The sequence below is a fragment of the Chrysochloris asiatica genome, unplaced genomic scaffold, assembly GCF_000296735.1.
Source record: "Chrysochloris asiatica unplaced genomic scaffold, ChrAsi1.0 scaffold00099, whole genome shotgun sequence".
NCBI lineage: Eukaryota > Metazoa > Chordata > Mammalia > Afrosoricida > Chrysochloridae > Chrysochloris > Chrysochloris asiatica.
In genome coordinates, this window is record NW_006408617.1 from 227,702 (window position 1) to 246,521 (window position 18,820).

The following is an 18,820-nucleotide window of genomic DNA, read 5'->3' on the forward strand; positions in this document are numbered from 1 at the left end:
TTGTTCAAAAGAATCACAGACACTAATATAAAAAGTCAGGTAAGTTTGCATAAAATTCAAGTTTGATTATTTGATCAAATACTAGGCTTATAGGAAATGCTTTAGAAAAAACTTTCTAACAGTTTTATGGAGTTTTCAATACAAACCTTTATCAGAAATTTGCTGTTACATTTCTCTCCCATTGACAACAAATGTTTTCCAATAAACCTATTGTATACGTCCTTGTGGAATACCACAAGATGGTCTTGGTACATGACCTTCCACTCTTGTACAGTTATTCCGTTGCTAATGATCATGCTTAATGCTGGTTCTGAGTCATGTTCTAATGGTACACTGACAGGTCTCCAGTTGTCATTTTTTTCTGCAAAACTCTTTCCCACTTTTTAAGTAAATGCATGTTATGGAAAAATAATCTTATAAATGAAATTTTCAGCTTCTGTTTGAGAAGGTTCTGTACCTATTTCAGTCCATATGAAGCAGTAGGCTTATACATGTGAAGGCAAGTTAAGAATTTTGATCACTGCTAAAAATGTACTGTTTTATTCATTTAAAATGAATGTAAAGTTAATAAAGGCTAAATCTCATCATTTTCTGGTTCCTAAGAATGAGCAGTGATCATCAATCATATAATACTTCAGTGTCCAGTTTTACAATAATTCAGGGCTATGTGACTTTTCCAAACAATTAATGATTTACTCTGCATGTCATGCCCATGGAAAGTGGAAATGAAAACAACAACAGCAGAATCCTCTGGGATTAAGCTAATGAATGAAGCCTATGTGTGTTGGGGGGAGGGGCGGAGCCTCCATTAGGGTCAACAATTTTGATACCTTCTGAAAAATTCCCCTCACGATCTTTTTAGGATTCCTTTTTTTTATGGAACAGTAACCTAAAATATGTGAGACGAGCAATTTACATTAATAAAGTTTATATCCATTAAATGTCAAGGTAAAATACAGAAACTTTCCATTCCAATTATTTTGCCTTTGTTCATTTTATACAGATACTACGTTGTAAACATTTTCATTGTTCTATGATTTACACTTACTATACATGCAGCCTGTCCCAAAAGCAGCCTCTGGGTGTTTTAATATATTAAAAACTGTTCTGTGAAATAAGATCACAGTGAATTAAAAGCTTCACTTGATCACCTATTTGAATAGAAGCAATTATATCCAATGAAATTCTGTATTTCTGAGTATTTTTATAGTTATTTTGTTCTTGTGTGAATTTTGATGCTATTCCTATGTTAATCCTAATATTTTGAAATCATATAAAATATACGAAAAATGTAGTGTTATATATTTACTTCTGATTTCAGATTCCTGGTTGAAACTGCTGAATATCTTGATTGTAATTTATTGCAAAGTTTAAGTGATGTGTAAATGTGACTAGGATATTGTGATTTTCACAACTAAGAATTGTTATGTGAAAATAAATATTGCAAATATCCTAACTTACTTCCTTGCACATTTTAAATTGTAATGCAACGTCTCTTGTCTTTTCGTTTTATTATATTTTCATAGTTTTAATCAGTAAATCACTACAGAACATTGTGATTGTTGTTTGGACATAGTGTTTAGATTTAGACTGTGGCACTGTGGGTTAATGCGCCAGACTGCAAAGCCGTTTGAACTGCAAGGTCGGTGGTTCAAGCTCACCAGCTGCTTCTTGGAAACCCGATACAGGGTCGCTATGGGTTGGAACCGACTCTATAGCACTTCACAACAACAACAAAGGAGCTCTGGTAGTGTAGTGGTTACGAATCAGGCTGTGAACCGCAAGGTCAGCAGTTAGAAACTACCAGCTGCTCTGCGGGAGAAAGATGAGGCTTTCTGCTCCCGTAAAGATTTACAGCCTCGGAAACCCTGTTCAGAGTCACTATGGGTCGGAACCGACTCGACGGCACTTAACAACAAAAACAACAGAGTGTAGATGTCATGTTTGGTAAGGAAGAGGGTCAGAGAAAAAGAGGAAGACCCCCAGAGAGATGGATTGCCAAAGTGGCAGCATCAATGGGCTCAAGCGTGGCAACAATTGCGAGGTTGGCCTAGGACCCAGCTGTGTTTCGTTCCCTTGTGCATAGGGTCGCTATGAGTCGGTACCGACTCAATGGCACCTAACAACAACAACAAAATGAAGAAAATTTGGTGATATAGGCATTTCAAAATTATTCTAACAATTTGAAATTTACACAAGTTTATAAAAGGTCTCCATGAATCAAAACTGACTCAGTGACAATTCAGACAATTCACGTTTTTATGCTTTGTTTTATGTGGTATGTATTTCCTCATTTTCACAGAAAGCAACTTAGTAGCAAATGGCATTTCACCAGACTAGTAAAAGCCTCCAATATCATTAATAGGATTCCAACACCCACCCCCCACCCCTGCACTCTTCCCCTCCCTCCCGCCCCCATTATTAGGACTCCTTATTGTTGTTGTTAAGTACCATCAAGTTAATTCAGACTCATAGCAACCCTATATAGGGTTTCTAAGGAGTGGCTGTTGAACTTGAACTGCTGGCTGTGTGGTTCAAACCGACCTTGCAGCCCAGTGCTTATCCTACAGTGCCTTACTTAACAGGACTCCTTAAACTTTTGTTTTTCCCCTGATGGGAAATATATCCTAAAATGTGGCTCCAGATGAAACCACTCTCCTTCTCTAGCCATCTGATAGTATGCATTCAGAAACCTACTGGTTAGTATTTTTCTCTTGATTAATAAACCAGCTACTGAAATGACTGAGGCTGTATTGGTTTACTTTATCATTGCTGCCACTTAACATAGTTCAGTATTGGGAAGTTTTCCCTAAATCTTGTCTGAATGTCTCCTGGTGTATATGAAACTCATAGTCTGATAGAAACTATCCACTGATGATTCACAAGCAGTATGTATTTCAACAATCCCTAAATCTTTTAGGAATTTTCTTGGCTCTTCAAAGTGTGGCTTATTCTGATTCCTATTTTTGTCAGTCTACCTTTCTTTTCTACCTTTGTTGGTCTATCTTTGGAGTCTGGTGTGGCACTGCAGGTTAATGTGCTGGACTGCAAGGTTGGCAGTTCAGGCTCACCAGCCGCTCCTCAGAAACCCTATACAGAGTTGCTATGAGTCAGAACCACCTCAAAGGCACTTAATAACAACCTTTCTTTTAGTTTTAGTTGGAGTCCTGGTATGTTGCTGTAGGATAAGCACTGGACTGCTAATCTCAAGGTCAGTGATTCAAACCCACCAGCAGCTCCTCGGAAACCCTATTCAGGGTCTTTATGAGTCAGAACCGACTTGGCAGCACTTACCAACAGTAGTAAGCTTTTGTTTTAGTTTGTTTTAGCCTGTTTACTCCTAGTCACTTTACTGTTCTATTATCATTGCAAGATTGCTCTCCAAATTTTCCAATATTTCTATCTCACATATTCACACAATGAAATGAGGGGAAATTAGAACCATTTGAATGTTTCATGAAAGTTATTTGGACAATGTGAAAATTCTATAAATATGCACTTGGGGAGGGAAGTTGTACTCAGTCCCACTGAAGAACACCAATATTCAGATTCTCCTGAATATTGTGTTGATACAACTATTTCAGACTCAGGCTTATCAGTATAGTAGGCACCTGTCTTTATGCTACAGAATTGCAAAAAGAACCATAGGTCCTTGCTTCTAAAGTGAGATAGATACATAACTAATATGATTGTGATAGGTACTGAGTTAACAGTATGATTAAAGTAGTGACTCGGGAACAGGAATTTGAGTAGGCAAGAGTCTGAGAAACGCATTATGGAAGAATTATGATATAAATTAGGATGCATGTGGGGAGGTTACTACAGGAACTGCAACAAATCTTAAAGACTTGACAGTTTTTAAATAAAGATGCAATTGAATAGGAAAAATGTATACCATAGCTAGAGCTAGACACATTGGTGTATGGCATATTTGAAACCCAGTAAACAGTCCAATATGGCAGTCATGGAAGGATAGCAGAGACATGTAAGAAAAGATAGAAACACAAATTGAAGACAGATTGTAAATGATGTAAGATTATATACTAAGGCAATTGAACTTTATTAAGAGTTTTGAGTAATGGAGACATACAAATATTTGGAAAGATAAATCTGACAAGTGAATTGACAGTATAATGGAGAAAGAGTGGAATGGTTTTCTTAGAGACTCTGATCTCAGGATTATCTTGAAATGACTATACCAAACTGTTTGTGAGTGGTCCTTAGACTTCTATTATGATTGAAATCAAACTGGCTTCAACATATTCCTCGGGTACCAAATAAGTAATTCCAGACAAGAATAGCTTTAGCCTCATTCATTTTCTTTAGAGCACTCAGGTATGGATGGATTATGTGCCTTGGTGGTGGCTGTGTGCTGCCAAGTCAGTCTGGCCACATAGTGACCCTGTATAGGATTTCCAAGGCTATAAATCTTTACAGGAGCAGAAATCCTCATCTTTCTCCTACAGAGTGGTTGGTAGATGCAAACTGCTGACCATGTGGGTAATAGCCCAGCTCATAATCCACTATGCTACTAGGCTTGGGTTGCATTTAAGTAAATGTTCTGAAAAGCCTGAAACTATTAAACAAATCTAAGTGTAGATGGTTGTTGTTTGTCATTGATTTGATTCTGTCTCATGTTGTTGTTATTGTGTGCTATGGAATACTTGGAGTCCTGGTGTGGCGCTGTGGGTTAATACACTGGCCTGTAAAGTCGGTTTGAAATGTATGGTCGGTGGTTCAAGCTCACCAGCTGCTCCTTGGAAACCCTATACAGGGTCGTTATGGGTCGGAATCGACACAATGGCACTTAACAACAGGACAGAGTAGAACTGGCCATAGAGTTTCTTAGGTTGTAATCTTTATAGGAGCAGATTGCCAGATCTTTTCTCCCATGGAGTGACTGGTGGATTTGAAGCTCCAACCTTTCAGCATTCTAGTACTTAACCATTGTGCAACCAGTGCTCCTGATAGATCAATTGTTGTTGTTAAGTGCTATCAAGTAGGTCCCAACACATTAACAACCCTGTATGTGGTTCCCGAGGAGTGGCAGGTGGGCTTGAACCACCGACCATGTGAAGAGTCCTACAACTTATCTTCCAGCAACACACCAGGACTCTGAGGTGTAGGTTGTTGTTTTTTAAGTGCTGTTGAGTTGGTTCTGACTCATAGCAACCCTGCATAGGGTTTCCAAGGATCAGCTGGTGAGCTTGAACTGTATTTAAATTTAGACATTCCTAAAATGAAAAAAAACTTGATGATATAGACATTTCAAAATTTTTCTAACAATTTGAAATTTACAAACAGAAATTTACAAAAGGTTTCCATGAATCAAAATTGACTCAATGACCACTCTCGTTTTTATGCTTTGTTTGTTTTATGTGGTATGTATTTCCTCATTTTCACAGAAAGCAACTTAGGAGCAAATGGCATTTCACCTGACTAGTAAAAGCCTCCAACATCATTATTAGGATCGCCCGTTATTAGGACTCCTTAATGTTGTTGTTGTTAAGGGTCATCAAGTTGATTCAAACTGACCTTGTGATCCAGTACTTATCCTACAGGATTGTTGTTGTTAAGTGCCATTGAGTTTGTTCTGACTCATAGTAACCCTGAATAGAGTTTCCAAAGAGTGGCTAGTGGGTTTGAGCCACTGACCTTGTGGTTCGCAGTCCAGTCTAGTGCTTATCCTACAACGTCACACCAGGATTAGTGTAAACCAAATTTGGTCAATGGCTGGCTCATCTGAGTCTAGAACTCACCTTCTCCCTGACCACTCTTGCATCCTATGCATTTCATCCATTCTTATCTAGATACGAAAGTTAGCTTTATGTCTAGGTACTCTTGCCTTGTAAGTTTCTGTCTGAGATGTCTTTCTTTCATTTATCAGTAAGCTCCTTGAAGACTGGTATCATATCTTACGTATTTTTGTAACAGAGCTATTTCTTTGCTCTGTTCTTTTTTTTTTAAAGTCAACACAGTTTATTATCACTAATATCTTTACTAGAAGAAAAGAGGTAGCACACAGGTCAAGACTGTTTGAGAAAAAAACTCCAGCTTTGTATAAGTCACTCCACTTACACCTGGGTGGAGCGCTCCCATGTTAGGCAGAGCAGCTGCAGTTGTCCCATGCCCCTTTGCAGGTGCAGCCCTAGGTGCACTGGGCCCAGCCCATGGGGCAGCAGGAGCAGCAACTCTTCCTGCAGGAGGTGTGATTGCACTTGCAGGAGCCAGAGCAGACACAGAAGTCACGCATGGTGCCTGAGCAATTGGGGTTCATTGCTAGCAAGGTGAGGGAGGTGGGAAGGCAGGTCGCAAAGAGGATACTAAGTTGGTGGAAGGTGTACTCTGTGCTCTGTTCTTTACCTCCCAATAAAGGCTCCTGATCAGTCCTAAGTAAAATGTATCCGAAGCTGCTGCTGCTCAGTTTATTAGGGATGATAAAAGATCCAAAAAGAATAGTCACAGATATGTCAGTATTAGACCAAAAGCAAATGCTTATTAAGTACCTTCCTGTGTCCAACCCCCAAGGATACAAAAATCTAAGGCATGTATCTGGGAAATCTAAGTACTAATCTAATAATGTAATTATTGAGGCAGAAGAGGCTAAATAGTTGTGAATAGAAAGAGGAAAAAGATAAAAGGAAGATTCCAGGCCCCCACAACCATGCAGCAATTCTATGAGGTAGATAATTTTTGTACTGTTTTAAATCAGGAATCTGGAGTTCAAAGAGATCTATTAATGTTCTCTAAAATGTTTCTCACTAGTGAGTGGTAGGAGGTCAGTGGTTCAAACCCACAGGTCCTCCTTGGAAACCCTATGCAGGGTCACTATGAATCGAAACTGCCTTGACATGCTTAACAGTAACAACCTAAGTTTTAGTTTAGCTTCAGTCTGTTCATTCATTCCAACTCGAAGGCATTTAACAACAAATGAGTGATAAGAAGCCTGGGTGGTACACTGGGTTGAGTGTTGGACTGATAACTGCAAGGCAGTGGTTCAAGCCCAGCAACTCTTCCTTGGGAGAAAGATGCTGCTGCCTCTATTCCTGTAAACATTTATAGTTTTGGAAACTCTCTGAGGCAATTTTACCCTAGTAGGTGACAGTCGGTATAGTGAATGGTGATGCTGACGTTCTAGCCCAGGTCTGCAGTGCACTGAGGCTCTAGCAGGGGTGATATGTGGTCACTTTGATCCTTACCAGGATGACTCCAGAGCATGCAACCAGAATTGAGTTAAAATGATAGCACTGCTTCTTCTCAATGCTAGTTTTTGTTTGTCATTGACATTTGAAACCAAATCTACACAATGAAATACTATTTGCTCATGAGTCACAAACCATGGCACTTGGTAAAAGAAGTGATGCTTGTTTGATGGGTCACATTTCTCACCATACTTACACATGCTTTTAAATAATTTGAGAAAATTTGGGGTGTTGCTTTAGATGAGACACTCTGTAGAATAAGAACTTTTGAGTTTGTTGAAGTTTAAGTCTTGTATGAACTGAAAAAGATGCCCTTCTCAACAAGTAGCAAGCAATTTTGCTCTTTATTAAGTCAAATTCTTGGGGTTAAATATCACTGTCCTGGTATAGTAATGTTGGCTAGTTAATATGCTGGACTGCAAAGTCAGTTTGAACTGCTAGGTTGGCAGTTCAAGCTCACCAATCACTCCTGAGAAACCCTATACAGTGTTGCTACGTGTCAGAACCGATTCGACAGCATTTAACAACAACATTATGGTGCTGTAGGATCTGTACTGGACTGTGAACCAAGGCTGGCAGTTCAAACCCACTAGCTGCTCCTTGGAAACCCTATGCAGGGTCTCTATGAATCGGGATAGATTTGAAGGCAAGTAACATCAACAACACTATCATAGAAAGGTGACATGAAGAATGACGAGAAATTCCTCCCGACCATGACACTGATCCTAGAACTCCACGCTCTGCGTTTTTCTTATTGGATGGCAATGTGATTCCTTATTCTGCCACTTATCTCTCATTCTCAACCATATGTACCCCTTAGACATCCTGAAAAAACATGCCAGATCACTTATGTTATACGCAAAAGCTTTCTTGGATGGACACTACTAAAAACAGTTGTCACAAAGTTGATGCAACAAAATTGTGTTCTTTGAGGGGTGGGGAACTGTTATTGTGTTTTGGTATGTTTTCCATTTAGAGCTTATTAAATAATCAGTGTTGTACAAATCTACTTACAAATTAAAAGAAAAATTTTAAAGTAGGTTCATAGGTAGTCTTATAAATTAGAACCCTCATACCTACTTAGAACAAGCAGGTAGTGTCAAAAGGTGGAGCTGGTAAACCTCACTGAGCATATGCGAGTAAGAATGAGAACATGATAATGACATACAGCGTAATAGATTTTATATGGTCCTCAGTCGAAGGTGCGTACCTGCTATTTAAGACAACATGAAGGTTTGAACAAGATTTACAGCAACTTATGTGAAAAAAATATTGTTTTTAATTATCTTCTAAAAATCTTGAACTTTAAAACCCAACCCTGTAGCCATAGAAAATATGCAAACAGCTTTTCTTTCCCTTCTATGTATTTTCTTCTCCTTCTATGTATACCTATAGGTGCTGGGTGTACTCTAACAGGTTGTTTATGAAAGGTATCCCAGCCACCCACGTGCCCACAGGTTGCGATTTCCTGTGTTTCAAATTTAGTTTCAGATTATATCTATCTATAATCCATCAACTTCTTTACCTCTGTCCATCTTTGTGCAAGCATTAGTTTCATCGGTAAATTGACAGATTATTCCATTTTTAGATTTTTTTGCTTTGGCTCACTCTCCCTGGAATAACATTGTCTAGCAAAAGTTTAACTTTTGAAAAATGAAGTCATCTTGCAAATAATTAAAACAAAAAGTCAAGCCATGGTTCCTCAGTTTATGTAGACATTGTGTCATTAGGCCGAGTTCAGGATCTGAAATCTATGCTTTCTATAATTAGGTACATAGATACAATCAAAACAATTATTATTACGTTTATGTCATCCAAAAATAGTCCAGCACTTAAGTCATTGATTAGACTTTTTTATTCCCTGTTTATTTTTATTGAGCTAGCAGAGCTATAAAGCTGGTATTATCAATATTATTTATTCTTATCACATACACTTCATTAGTTCCTGAGAATCCAATTCTACAGTATGTGTTATATTTGTATGTATTATACTTTGTATTATTTCACTTTGGACATGTTATCAGGAGGGACCAGTCCCTTGAGAAGGACATCATGCTTGTAGTGGGTTAGTGCAAAAGAGGAAGACCCTCCCCCTGAGGAAAAGGACACAGTGAATGCAACAATGGGTTCAAGCACAGCCAACAGTTGTGAGGATGGCACAGGACTTGGTGTTCTGTTCTGTTGTATACAGGGTCGCTATGCATTGGAACCAATTGGACAACACCTAACAACAATAGCAGTATATCACACACTGAGTTCATTTTGAGCCCGTTTCATAAAAGGTATATTTATGAAGACAGAACTTGTGTATGTGTTAGACAAAAGCATTATAGACTGCTTCATTAAACAGGTTTTTATATCTCTGATTTATTTTACAAAAACTGAAATCTTTGCATGTTTACAAGGCCTGGAATAACTAACAAAATAAACAAGAGCCTTTCTGGAGAAACATGTCCATATGTCAGTGTGGTTTAGGTCTGATTCAAGACACAATTCATTACCTCTGAAAAAATGAAGGCACATTTATTCATTGACCAGTGGAGATTCCACATTATGCAGAAGGCAGATAATGATACATTCACATTCTGCTTTATTTTCAGTTTGTTTTTTTCAAAAAATGAAACCAAGACACTTAAAATATTCTTTTAATTAAGATGCTCAAAGAAATGAAATAAGAAAACTTGATGCAAGGACTCCTTCAAGTAGGATTTATGATACAAATATTTTCACCTTTTAACAGAGCAAGCTGATGTGTTCACTCACATCCGAGTTCCAAGCCGCCTCTTCTACCATGAAACATCAGCATTGTCTTTTAAAACACATTTTAAATGCTTTCCCCTCGCCCTTGCTGTTTTATAGCACCTGTAGCCCTAACTGGCACCTGGAGACCTTGTATTGTTGGCAATTTCCCTTTCATTTCTTTGGATTCTAATCAAAGGCTGTGGTTTTACTCAGAAGTTGGTGCTTTGCATATACGATTTCCTGAGACTGTTTGAATAGTCTTTCTCAGAAAACTGTGCCTGGTTATGAAGAGCTCCTCTCTGAGGGAGCTAACAGTAGCCTCGCGGGGTTGATATGCTCAGCCTTGGGTTCCCAGGCTGGCCCTGCCATCATCCCTTCAGAATCTTTTTTTTTGTTGTTTTCTTGTCTCTGTCTTAGTGACATTACTGCCCACATCTTGCCATTCCTTTAAAGACATAAGTCCAGTTAGAAAAAGATAAAAGCCCTGTCCAGGAACCTATGCAAAACACCCATAAAAACAATTCATAGTTTCTGTTGTTTCAGCAGCTGATATGGAAATGATTTTAAATGCTAAAATGAAACTGGACTGAATAATTCAAACTTTTCTATAAAACAATAATCTGTTGCAAAGACAGAAGTTTTAGGGTTAATAGGTGTAAAATTTGGCACAAGGGTAACCTTCAATTTCTTAATTTGAGTACATTTGCTTTAAGATCATCATCTTGACAGTACAGTTTTGAAATACTGAAAACAAAAGTGGTTTGTAATAAGCTTTACTGGCATGCTATTTTGAAGTGCTAAGGAAGAGAGAAGCATTGTTTTATGAAGTGACTCATGTGAGTATATATATGTTGGTGTGCTGAGCTGCTGGCAATTCCATGGTCTTCGTCAGTATACCACTAGAAAGACAAAGTAAAAAGGTCAGAATTAGGAACTCAGCTTTCCCCCACCCCATCAATTCAAATGAGCCCACATGAGCATAGTGGTATAAAGTAAGGTGTTTTAATTCTTGCAACAGCTTAATCAAAAGTTACTAATTTTCCTCAGAACTTTTTCCTGTCCTACAAAACAGTCCCCTGTCTACCGATGCAGGTGCTAAGACAACTCACTGTGAATTTGGCTTTACCACAATGTGCTTTAAGAAAATGTAAATTCTAATTAATGCACTCAAATTCATTGTTAAATTTGACTCAATGGACACTTAAAACCACGCCATGCACAGAAGACAACGTGTACCTCATTGAGCCCACTTGGTTTAATTGTTATCATTTATTATATTTCTCCTACACTTTATTAGTATAAACTGCACTAAAATAAATGGGTGCTTTAAAAGCAATTTTTCGTAATATATATCACTAAGGAGTTGGAAAGTCTCTTTCAATATTTAAACATTATATATATATAACATAAGTGCAGTCAAAAGTCAAATGATTATTTGTAAACACTAAGATTTTTTCACTGGCATGTAAAAAATATAAGTATGTGTGACATTTCTAGAAAAAGCTTGGGACTTAAGGCACAAACGAGTCAACTCATGCTATATTAAACAAAAATGGAGTCATAGACAAACATATTACAAGATATAAAGTAACTTTTTTAAAACTGCTTAATCAGAATATTATGTGTTTTTTTAATAGAGAAAAAATGAAACCTGATAAGAAAAATGAACCTTAAATAATCTCTTATTTATAAGAACCTGACCCAAAGTATAAGTCAGTGTTTCCAGTATTCAAATGATCTACAGTGGGCAGCATTTGAACTAAGCACAGAGTGAAGGCTGTAGGTTAGAAGAGACTGGAGAAAAGCAGGCTTTTCTGGCTACAAAAGACATGAAGACTGCATTTTACACAAAAATATTTGGTGCAACACATCCATACATTTTCTTCTTAATCTGGGAAATGGATTTGCCTTAATACCTAGAAATATTCTCTGGATAGGCAGCAGTAACTTTAGTCCCTTCTGACTTTATAAAACAAGTCTCGTTGTTTACTGCATGTGGTTATTCAACAAAAGATAACATGGCAATTGCAAATGCTGAAGTGTGCTGATTATTAATATCCCACTGTTGGTAGAACGGCTAGTAATATATCCTAGACACAAATGAATTCTCATATTTGAGCTGAGCTATTATCATGCTGGTTTCACTTTAGAATTACTCTGCCACACATTTACTGAATAAGTGATTACTTTTAAATCAAAAGGGAAAGGACAGACTGAACAATCACATGGGCAGGAGAGCAGTATTTTGACACTCCCAAGATATGCAATATTATACTTCTCAACCCCAGTCTTTTGCATTCCTGAACATTACTCTCTATATGGTTCAAGGACATTACTTCTCCGGCTTCTTATTGGAAAAATAGAAACCCTTTTAACGCTTTCCATGTCTCCTGGGCCTCTGTGAAGAGAAGCAGCACAGAGACATACAACCAGAGCCCCACCAGCAATTGCCCTCCTCCCCTTGCACAAAGTTTTGCTATACCATTGCCTGGAAATCCACTCCAGCATCCACCAGCGCTTTGGAGATCTGAGCTGACTGCTGAAAGTGAACGTTATCTGCAGGGAGAGAAGGGAAACATAAAGTAGCTAATAGCTGTTCCAGTTTTATGATACCAAAGGGTGAGAAAAGCACAAGAAGAAAGGGACTGTCTGAAGTTCTAGAACTCAGCATCCCATTTAGCTCAAGACAAGTGAGTTGTGGAAAGCAACACTGTTTTATTGAAGTAAATGTAACAGTCTTGCCCCTCATGCTTTTGTTTTGTCAGTAGTGAAACTGCAAACCTGTCTGTGATACTAAAAAGTCTAATTAACTGAAACTCACCATCTGCTGTTCCATGAATAAGGAGGTACTCAACTTGCTTAAAATTTTCAGCTCTGCTCATGACTGTTGAATTCTGGAATGGGGAAAAAGAGTGTCATTATTCAAAAAAGGATCTGCCATAAACTGATTTTTCACTTCAGTTTACAAAATAAAATGTTTTCAGCTGGGGCCCCCTTTGATACAAAATATAGCAAACCGATATTCAAGCAAATGCTGTCTCCCTGCATGGCAGAATGCGCAGCATGCCCAGTACTGGGGAGACAGGGCTGGAAAGGGAAATGCCACATCTTCTCTGTGCATGCAGGAAGTGGGCACCTGCCACTGAGGCTCCATGCAAAGCCCCTTGCGTCTCAGATCCCAGGTTGGCTGTGTCCTATGCATTAGCGCAGGGCATACTCTCATATTAGAAATGTATGTTCCATGGGTTTATGCTGTAGTTCAGCCAAAAAGTGTATTGCCATGGCAACCATGTGTCACATGGTGCCATACATGCTACATTTCAAAGAGCCTGTACATAGCATTTGCAAGGAAACATACTGTGCAATATGTCATGTGAACTTTGGTCTACATGCTAGGCTCTGAATGAAAAGCAAATACTACCTCTTTAGGAACAGATGTTTAAAACCTAGGCAAATGTACCATATGGGAGGGGAGAGGGGTGAAAAAGACCAAGGATGGCCTTAGAAAACCAGTGGGTCACTGCTGTCTGCTTCATTCTGTAGTAAGAATGGACCAAGTCATTCCAAAAGCAGCCAGAGAAATAGGATATAAAAAAACAAAAATTGTGAGGTCATCTTTAAGAAGACTGCTCTGTGGTCTAAGTCAGGTAGGGCTTCTGAAATGTGAGTCAGAGGCCTTAGATGGAAAAGCCCTTGGAAGCTTAATACTGGTCATCTGACCTTCCTTTGGGGATTTTTACAAAGTTGGGATGAACGTAGTTATTGTCTCACAGACGCTGTGGTATCATTGATGGGTGAATGAGAGACAGTCTTCTATTTTCTTGTTCTGAATAGACAGGGGAAGGGGCTCAATGGGGTTTAAATCAACCAGCTAGTCTTGAAGCATCTTGGTGACTCAAAGTCAACTTTAGGAGAGGCAGGGTTTGTATTTTACGGAGAGCTTTATAGCTAATTCTAGTTTAAGACTGTTGATGGGAGCTGGTGGTCTGGCTGAGGTCATGGTGCTCCTAATTTTGATTCAATTTCAGTATCAGTGAGCTATGTGGATGGAGACATGATGCTCTCTGCACTTGGCTTTCTATTTAAAAAGTCATCAGAATAACTTCTCTGTTTGCCTCACAGAAATGAGAATCAAGAAATATGGCACAGCTTTTTTTTGTTTTTTTAAGTTAAAATTGTTGATGTGAGAATGCTATGATGCTTTATCTACAACCTTCAGGATAAGGTCACCACAAATGTATATTGACCGAGGCTTCCAAGATTACCTGGTCCTGAACAGCTCAGATCAAATGCCCTCCCACTTATGTGCAGGTGGGTTCCCACTTGTCCTGACACCATATTGCATTTTGGACCCAAATGAAGAGTTTATTCACGACTTTCAAAATTAACACTTAGGACTCACTGAAAACCACACTCATTATTTAAAAAAAAAAAACCAGAATAGATTCATACATGTATGAATCCATCTCTCTAATATCTCATATTCATTCATTTATTTTTTCAACTCATGTAAACTGATATTTATTTTTTATATATACCCACTAAAACTGACTTCTGCTGTGGCACTGTAGGATGAGCACTGGACTTCAAACCACAAGGTCAACAGTTCAAACCCACCAGCGGCTTCTCACTATGAGTCAGAACCAACTTGATGGCATTTACCATACACACACACACACACACACACACAAGTTGGAATCAACTGGACAGCACTTCACAACAACAAGAAAACCATGAGCTTTATGAAAAAGAGGATTTAGCTATGTTGCTCATTATATATAAAAGAGGGTTTTGCTATGACAGGGCTAAATATGCATCCATTAAATTAATAAATGAAAGCAATTACTAATCACTGATTTTGTACTGCCTTCAGGATCCTGTCCTAGTTTTTCAGAGGCAAGTGAGAACATCTGGGATAGGTGGGATAAAATATTCTCATTCTGAAATTGAGATATGTCTTTCCTACTTTCAAACTATTCCCCATATTACTAATAATAACAGTTAACTCTGAATGACTGAACTACACCAATCACTTGTCAAGCATCATAACAGATTTTGAAAACACTATTCCATTTAATAGAGTCCTGGTGTGGCACTGCAAGATAAGCACTGGACTGCTAATTGTAAGATTGGTGGTTCAAACCCACCAGACACTCGTCCGAAACCCTATCAAGAAACTCTATGATATTCATAACCAACTCAATGGCACTTAACAACAATTTAATCCTTACAACATCCCTGTGAAGCAGGTATGTGCCATCCCTCTTTTATAGATAAAGACATGGAGAATCAGAAGGTGGATAACTGACATCAGATTGCATCTGCAGGAGAGTCAGAGGTGGACACAAACTTTTCCTGTACAACTCCTTTTTAATTTCTATTCTGCACTGCGTTGCTACTAAAATCCAAGCTGCTCATGGTGCGCTCTTCCAGCAGAGGAACAGTCTGCTATAAAATGTAATGGCCTGTTCCGGAGTTTGAAGTACACAAATATACCAGGTACCCATCGGCTCCTGAGACCCTGAGCTTTTTCAGACTGGATTAATCAGAAAGGAGATGGGTCTGAAAGCCCGGTTAGATTTGGGAGGCATTTGCTTCTAACTGTGTAAGTGATATACTCAGATAGCCTAATGCACAGTAACAGAACCTTGAGTGATTTTTTGCCCTTGAGAGAAGAAAGGGTGAAAATAAATGTCCCTAAAATGCTGTCGTGCAGCATAAGCTATAGGGAAGAGAAGCTAGGACTTGAATCTGATCACAAACTGCAGGCCCTGGAACACCCTGCTAGAATCCTCCACTGGGACCCTGTCTGTTGATCATGTTTGAAGTCTGTACTGACTGCTCATCTGTTTCCTTTTTCCGTGTGTCTCCCAAAATTCAATCTAGCTCTTTGCTCATGGAAAAGAATCACCTTCAACACCCAGACCTGACCCACATCCACAGCTGCGTCACCTCACTTCATCTCCTGATCTTTCTTTACTTAGCAGCTTGGACAGCAAGAACAGCTCCTACAACCTCCCTGAGACATCAAACTAAGAAATAGCACGGAAACATAGAGTAATAGTTAGGAGACATATAAATACACAGGACAGTTAGCAAGGAATGTGATAACTACTGGAGTTTGGACCAAAACAGTTTCTGGCTGCCTTTTTTTTTTTTTTTTTTTCCTAAATGGAGTGAATACAGGCTGAAAGAAGACAATTTTTATAAACAAGTAAAACCCTGAGCCTAAGATAAATGTTGTGATGTACACACTGTAGCTGTGATGAACTAGACATGGTGAGAAATGCAACATACTGAGAAAAAGACGAAAACTGTGATAAAAGTGTCATGATGCAAATTGTTTTACATTAACAATATTACACTACAAAGAAAGAAAGACAAATACTTTAATGCAACAAGAGAAAAATAAAACAAAAGCTTTTTCTGCAAAGGCTAGATAAGTGTGCCATTTCAAATGCATACTTCCCCTGTTCCCTGGGAGAAACCTCAGGAGGGACCTTTCTGGGAAAGGGAGGCAGGCAGCCCTGAGGCATAAAGGCAACGTTAAGATTATCAGGCTGCTGGGGGAACATTTTCACCCCTGGAACAACACAGCGGTGTGATCTTGCCTCTTGAACCACCAATTATTCTCTATGAGCCAGTGCATCCTCTTTTCACAGCCAACACTCTTCACCATACCCTGAACCGTGCACTTTAACCTGTGACACTCTGCATCCAATACCAGTGAAAAACCGGCATGCCTTATGTACAATTAATGATCAGAAAAACTTTAATTGTGCTCATTTTACCCACCACTATAGGATGATCCTCTTTTGTCTACCAATGGAAACAGAAGTAAAAAAGGAAATGGATGATTATCTTAGAAGCCGAATAGTCTATCACCCAACTACTAAAAAGGAAGCTCAGAGTGATAAATGGGCAAGGATGCGAATGGTGGTGCGGTTGGCACTCTCTTGAGGCTAGAAACTTCCGGAGAACCCTGCTGCCAGCAACAGTCTGGCAAAGGGAAGTGGAAAGGATGGGTCCAGTGGCAGTGCCGATTCCACAGCATCTCTGTGAGAAGCTTTTCCTTCAAGCCCCAAGAAGAACCATCTGTAACTGCTTGTTGGATCATGCTGGTTCCTCAGTTACCTTCCAACAAATAAATCTTTGTATTTTTGAAATAAAAGAAGGAGCTGATGAGAGTAGGGAAGTACTGTGAGAAACAGACAGTATGACAACTTCTAAACTGCCCCTCTGTGCCATTTAGACATCATCAGGGTCATTTATTTTGCAAGGATAACGAAGATGGCAGCTGCCAGGTTTTGAAAGCTATCTTGGTGGTGGGCTCATGTGTGTGACTCATTTAATCCTTTCAGTAACTCTGTGAGGTAGGTCAGATTATTTCTGTTCCCAGATGAGGAAATTGAGGTTCAAATATTTATCAAATATTTATCTGTATAACTCTGAAGCCCGTGTATCTATCTTATTGAGTGATACTATCCCTTAATGTCACAGTCAAAGAAGTCATTGTCATCTCTAGGCTCTTGTACAAGGAACAAACAGCCACTGCACTTTAGCGAGATCATCCAAATTAGGGATTACCTGCTTGTACTGTCAACCAAAGTCTCATAAATAACATTGTATGATGCCATTTTGGGAAATACCATTAACGCCACAACATAAGCTTCAGAAAAATGTTTTAGAAAAAAAGTGAAATCAACCCACGCTATCAGATATTTTGCTTATTTACACCTATCAAACAACTGTATCCATAAGATGCCAAGGAAAGAGCTCTCATCACAACCCTGGACAGGGGGCTTTACTTTAGGCCTCTCTAAGCATCACTGGCTTCTTTAAAGATCACACGGCAGTCAACATTTTATCAGCACTCAACAAACAAGTTAAGGTTTGGCTTAAATCTGAAGGTCTCTTTCCCTTTGGCATATTCTGGGATAATAGAACAAATGTCAAATCAGTACAAGATGGCATATTTACAAAATTGCACCCTGTTTTGCATAACCTAACGATGCAGCAGTTCTTAAGGATTGAACATTTCAAATCTGCTAGCAGAAGACTGCCAAATCTATGACTGTTTCATACACTTGCCAAAAGCCTATCAAATTTTGAGCAAAATGCAAAATAAATCTCCTCTACAAGTTAAATCAGTCCCTTCTGTGTGTTCCAGGCTGCCCTCTTCTCTTGGCAATAAGATTCACGACTTGGGGCTCTTTTTCTTGCCCTTGATCTTTTACTTCTTTCTTTGTGTATTCATAAATCTATTCTCTCCCTCGGTCTTCTGTCCTAACTGATTAGCTACCATTTGGCCTGTTCTTTCCAAAGGCCTTATTCTATGCTATCCCTTGATTCACTAGACCTGCTTACAAATCCCCAGAAAACCAGCTCTGCAGGCTACTCATTCATCCACTGTGCTATTCTGCCCCTGGTCCTCTAGACAACCAATTCCAGCCGTGCTCTTCCTCTTTCTCTAGTAGCTTCAAATAAGCCTCCTTTCCCTTTAATTATTTTTAGTTTCCATGTCAGTAAAATGATCATTGTAACATTTACTTAAGAGAGTTTGGAATAGAAATAAATCTGATCGTCTATGTAAAGAGCTTAGAACAGCATCTGGTTGTGGAAGTACTTAGTGAATGAGAGCTACCAGCGGTTTCTTCTCATTTGCAAACCACTTGAAGCTATTTATGTATTTTTTAAAGATATGATTGGGGTGAAAGTTTATAGAGCAAGTTTTTGATGCAACAATTTATATGCATTTCATTTCATGACATTGATTGCAATCCATTTGTAACTAATTTTTAAACCAAAGAACTTCTTCAGATACATCCTTATACATAAGCCTCAAATATTATACACATGAGAGTGGATCCATCCTG

At 38.7% G+C, this 18,820-nt stretch overlaps 1 protein-coding gene and 1 pseudogene across 1 annotated transcript in view; both read right to left on the bottom strand.

Moving 5' to 3' along the window:
- Positions 1–6,100: 6,100 nt before the first annotated feature.
- Positions 6,101–6,277, bottom strand: LOC102824996 (annotated as a pseudogene).
- A 3,427-nt stretch (positions 6,278–9,704) lies between these two features.
- The window catches only part of DPP4 (dipeptidyl-peptidase 4), a 124,328-nt gene continuing 115,212 nt past the window's right edge, over positions 9,705–18,820 (bottom strand). Inside the window, exons 24-26 of the mRNA XM_006866987.1 lie at positions 12,766–12,838; positions 12,427–12,500; positions 9,705–10,843 (exon numbers count right to left, since the gene is read on the bottom strand). Coding sequence (XP_006867049.1) covers positions 10,742–10,843; positions 12,427–12,500; positions 12,766–12,838 — 249 coding nt within the window. The 3' untranslated portion in view covers positions 9,705–10,741. The remainder of the gene's footprint in view (positions 10,844–12,426; positions 12,501–12,765; positions 12,839–18,820) is intronic.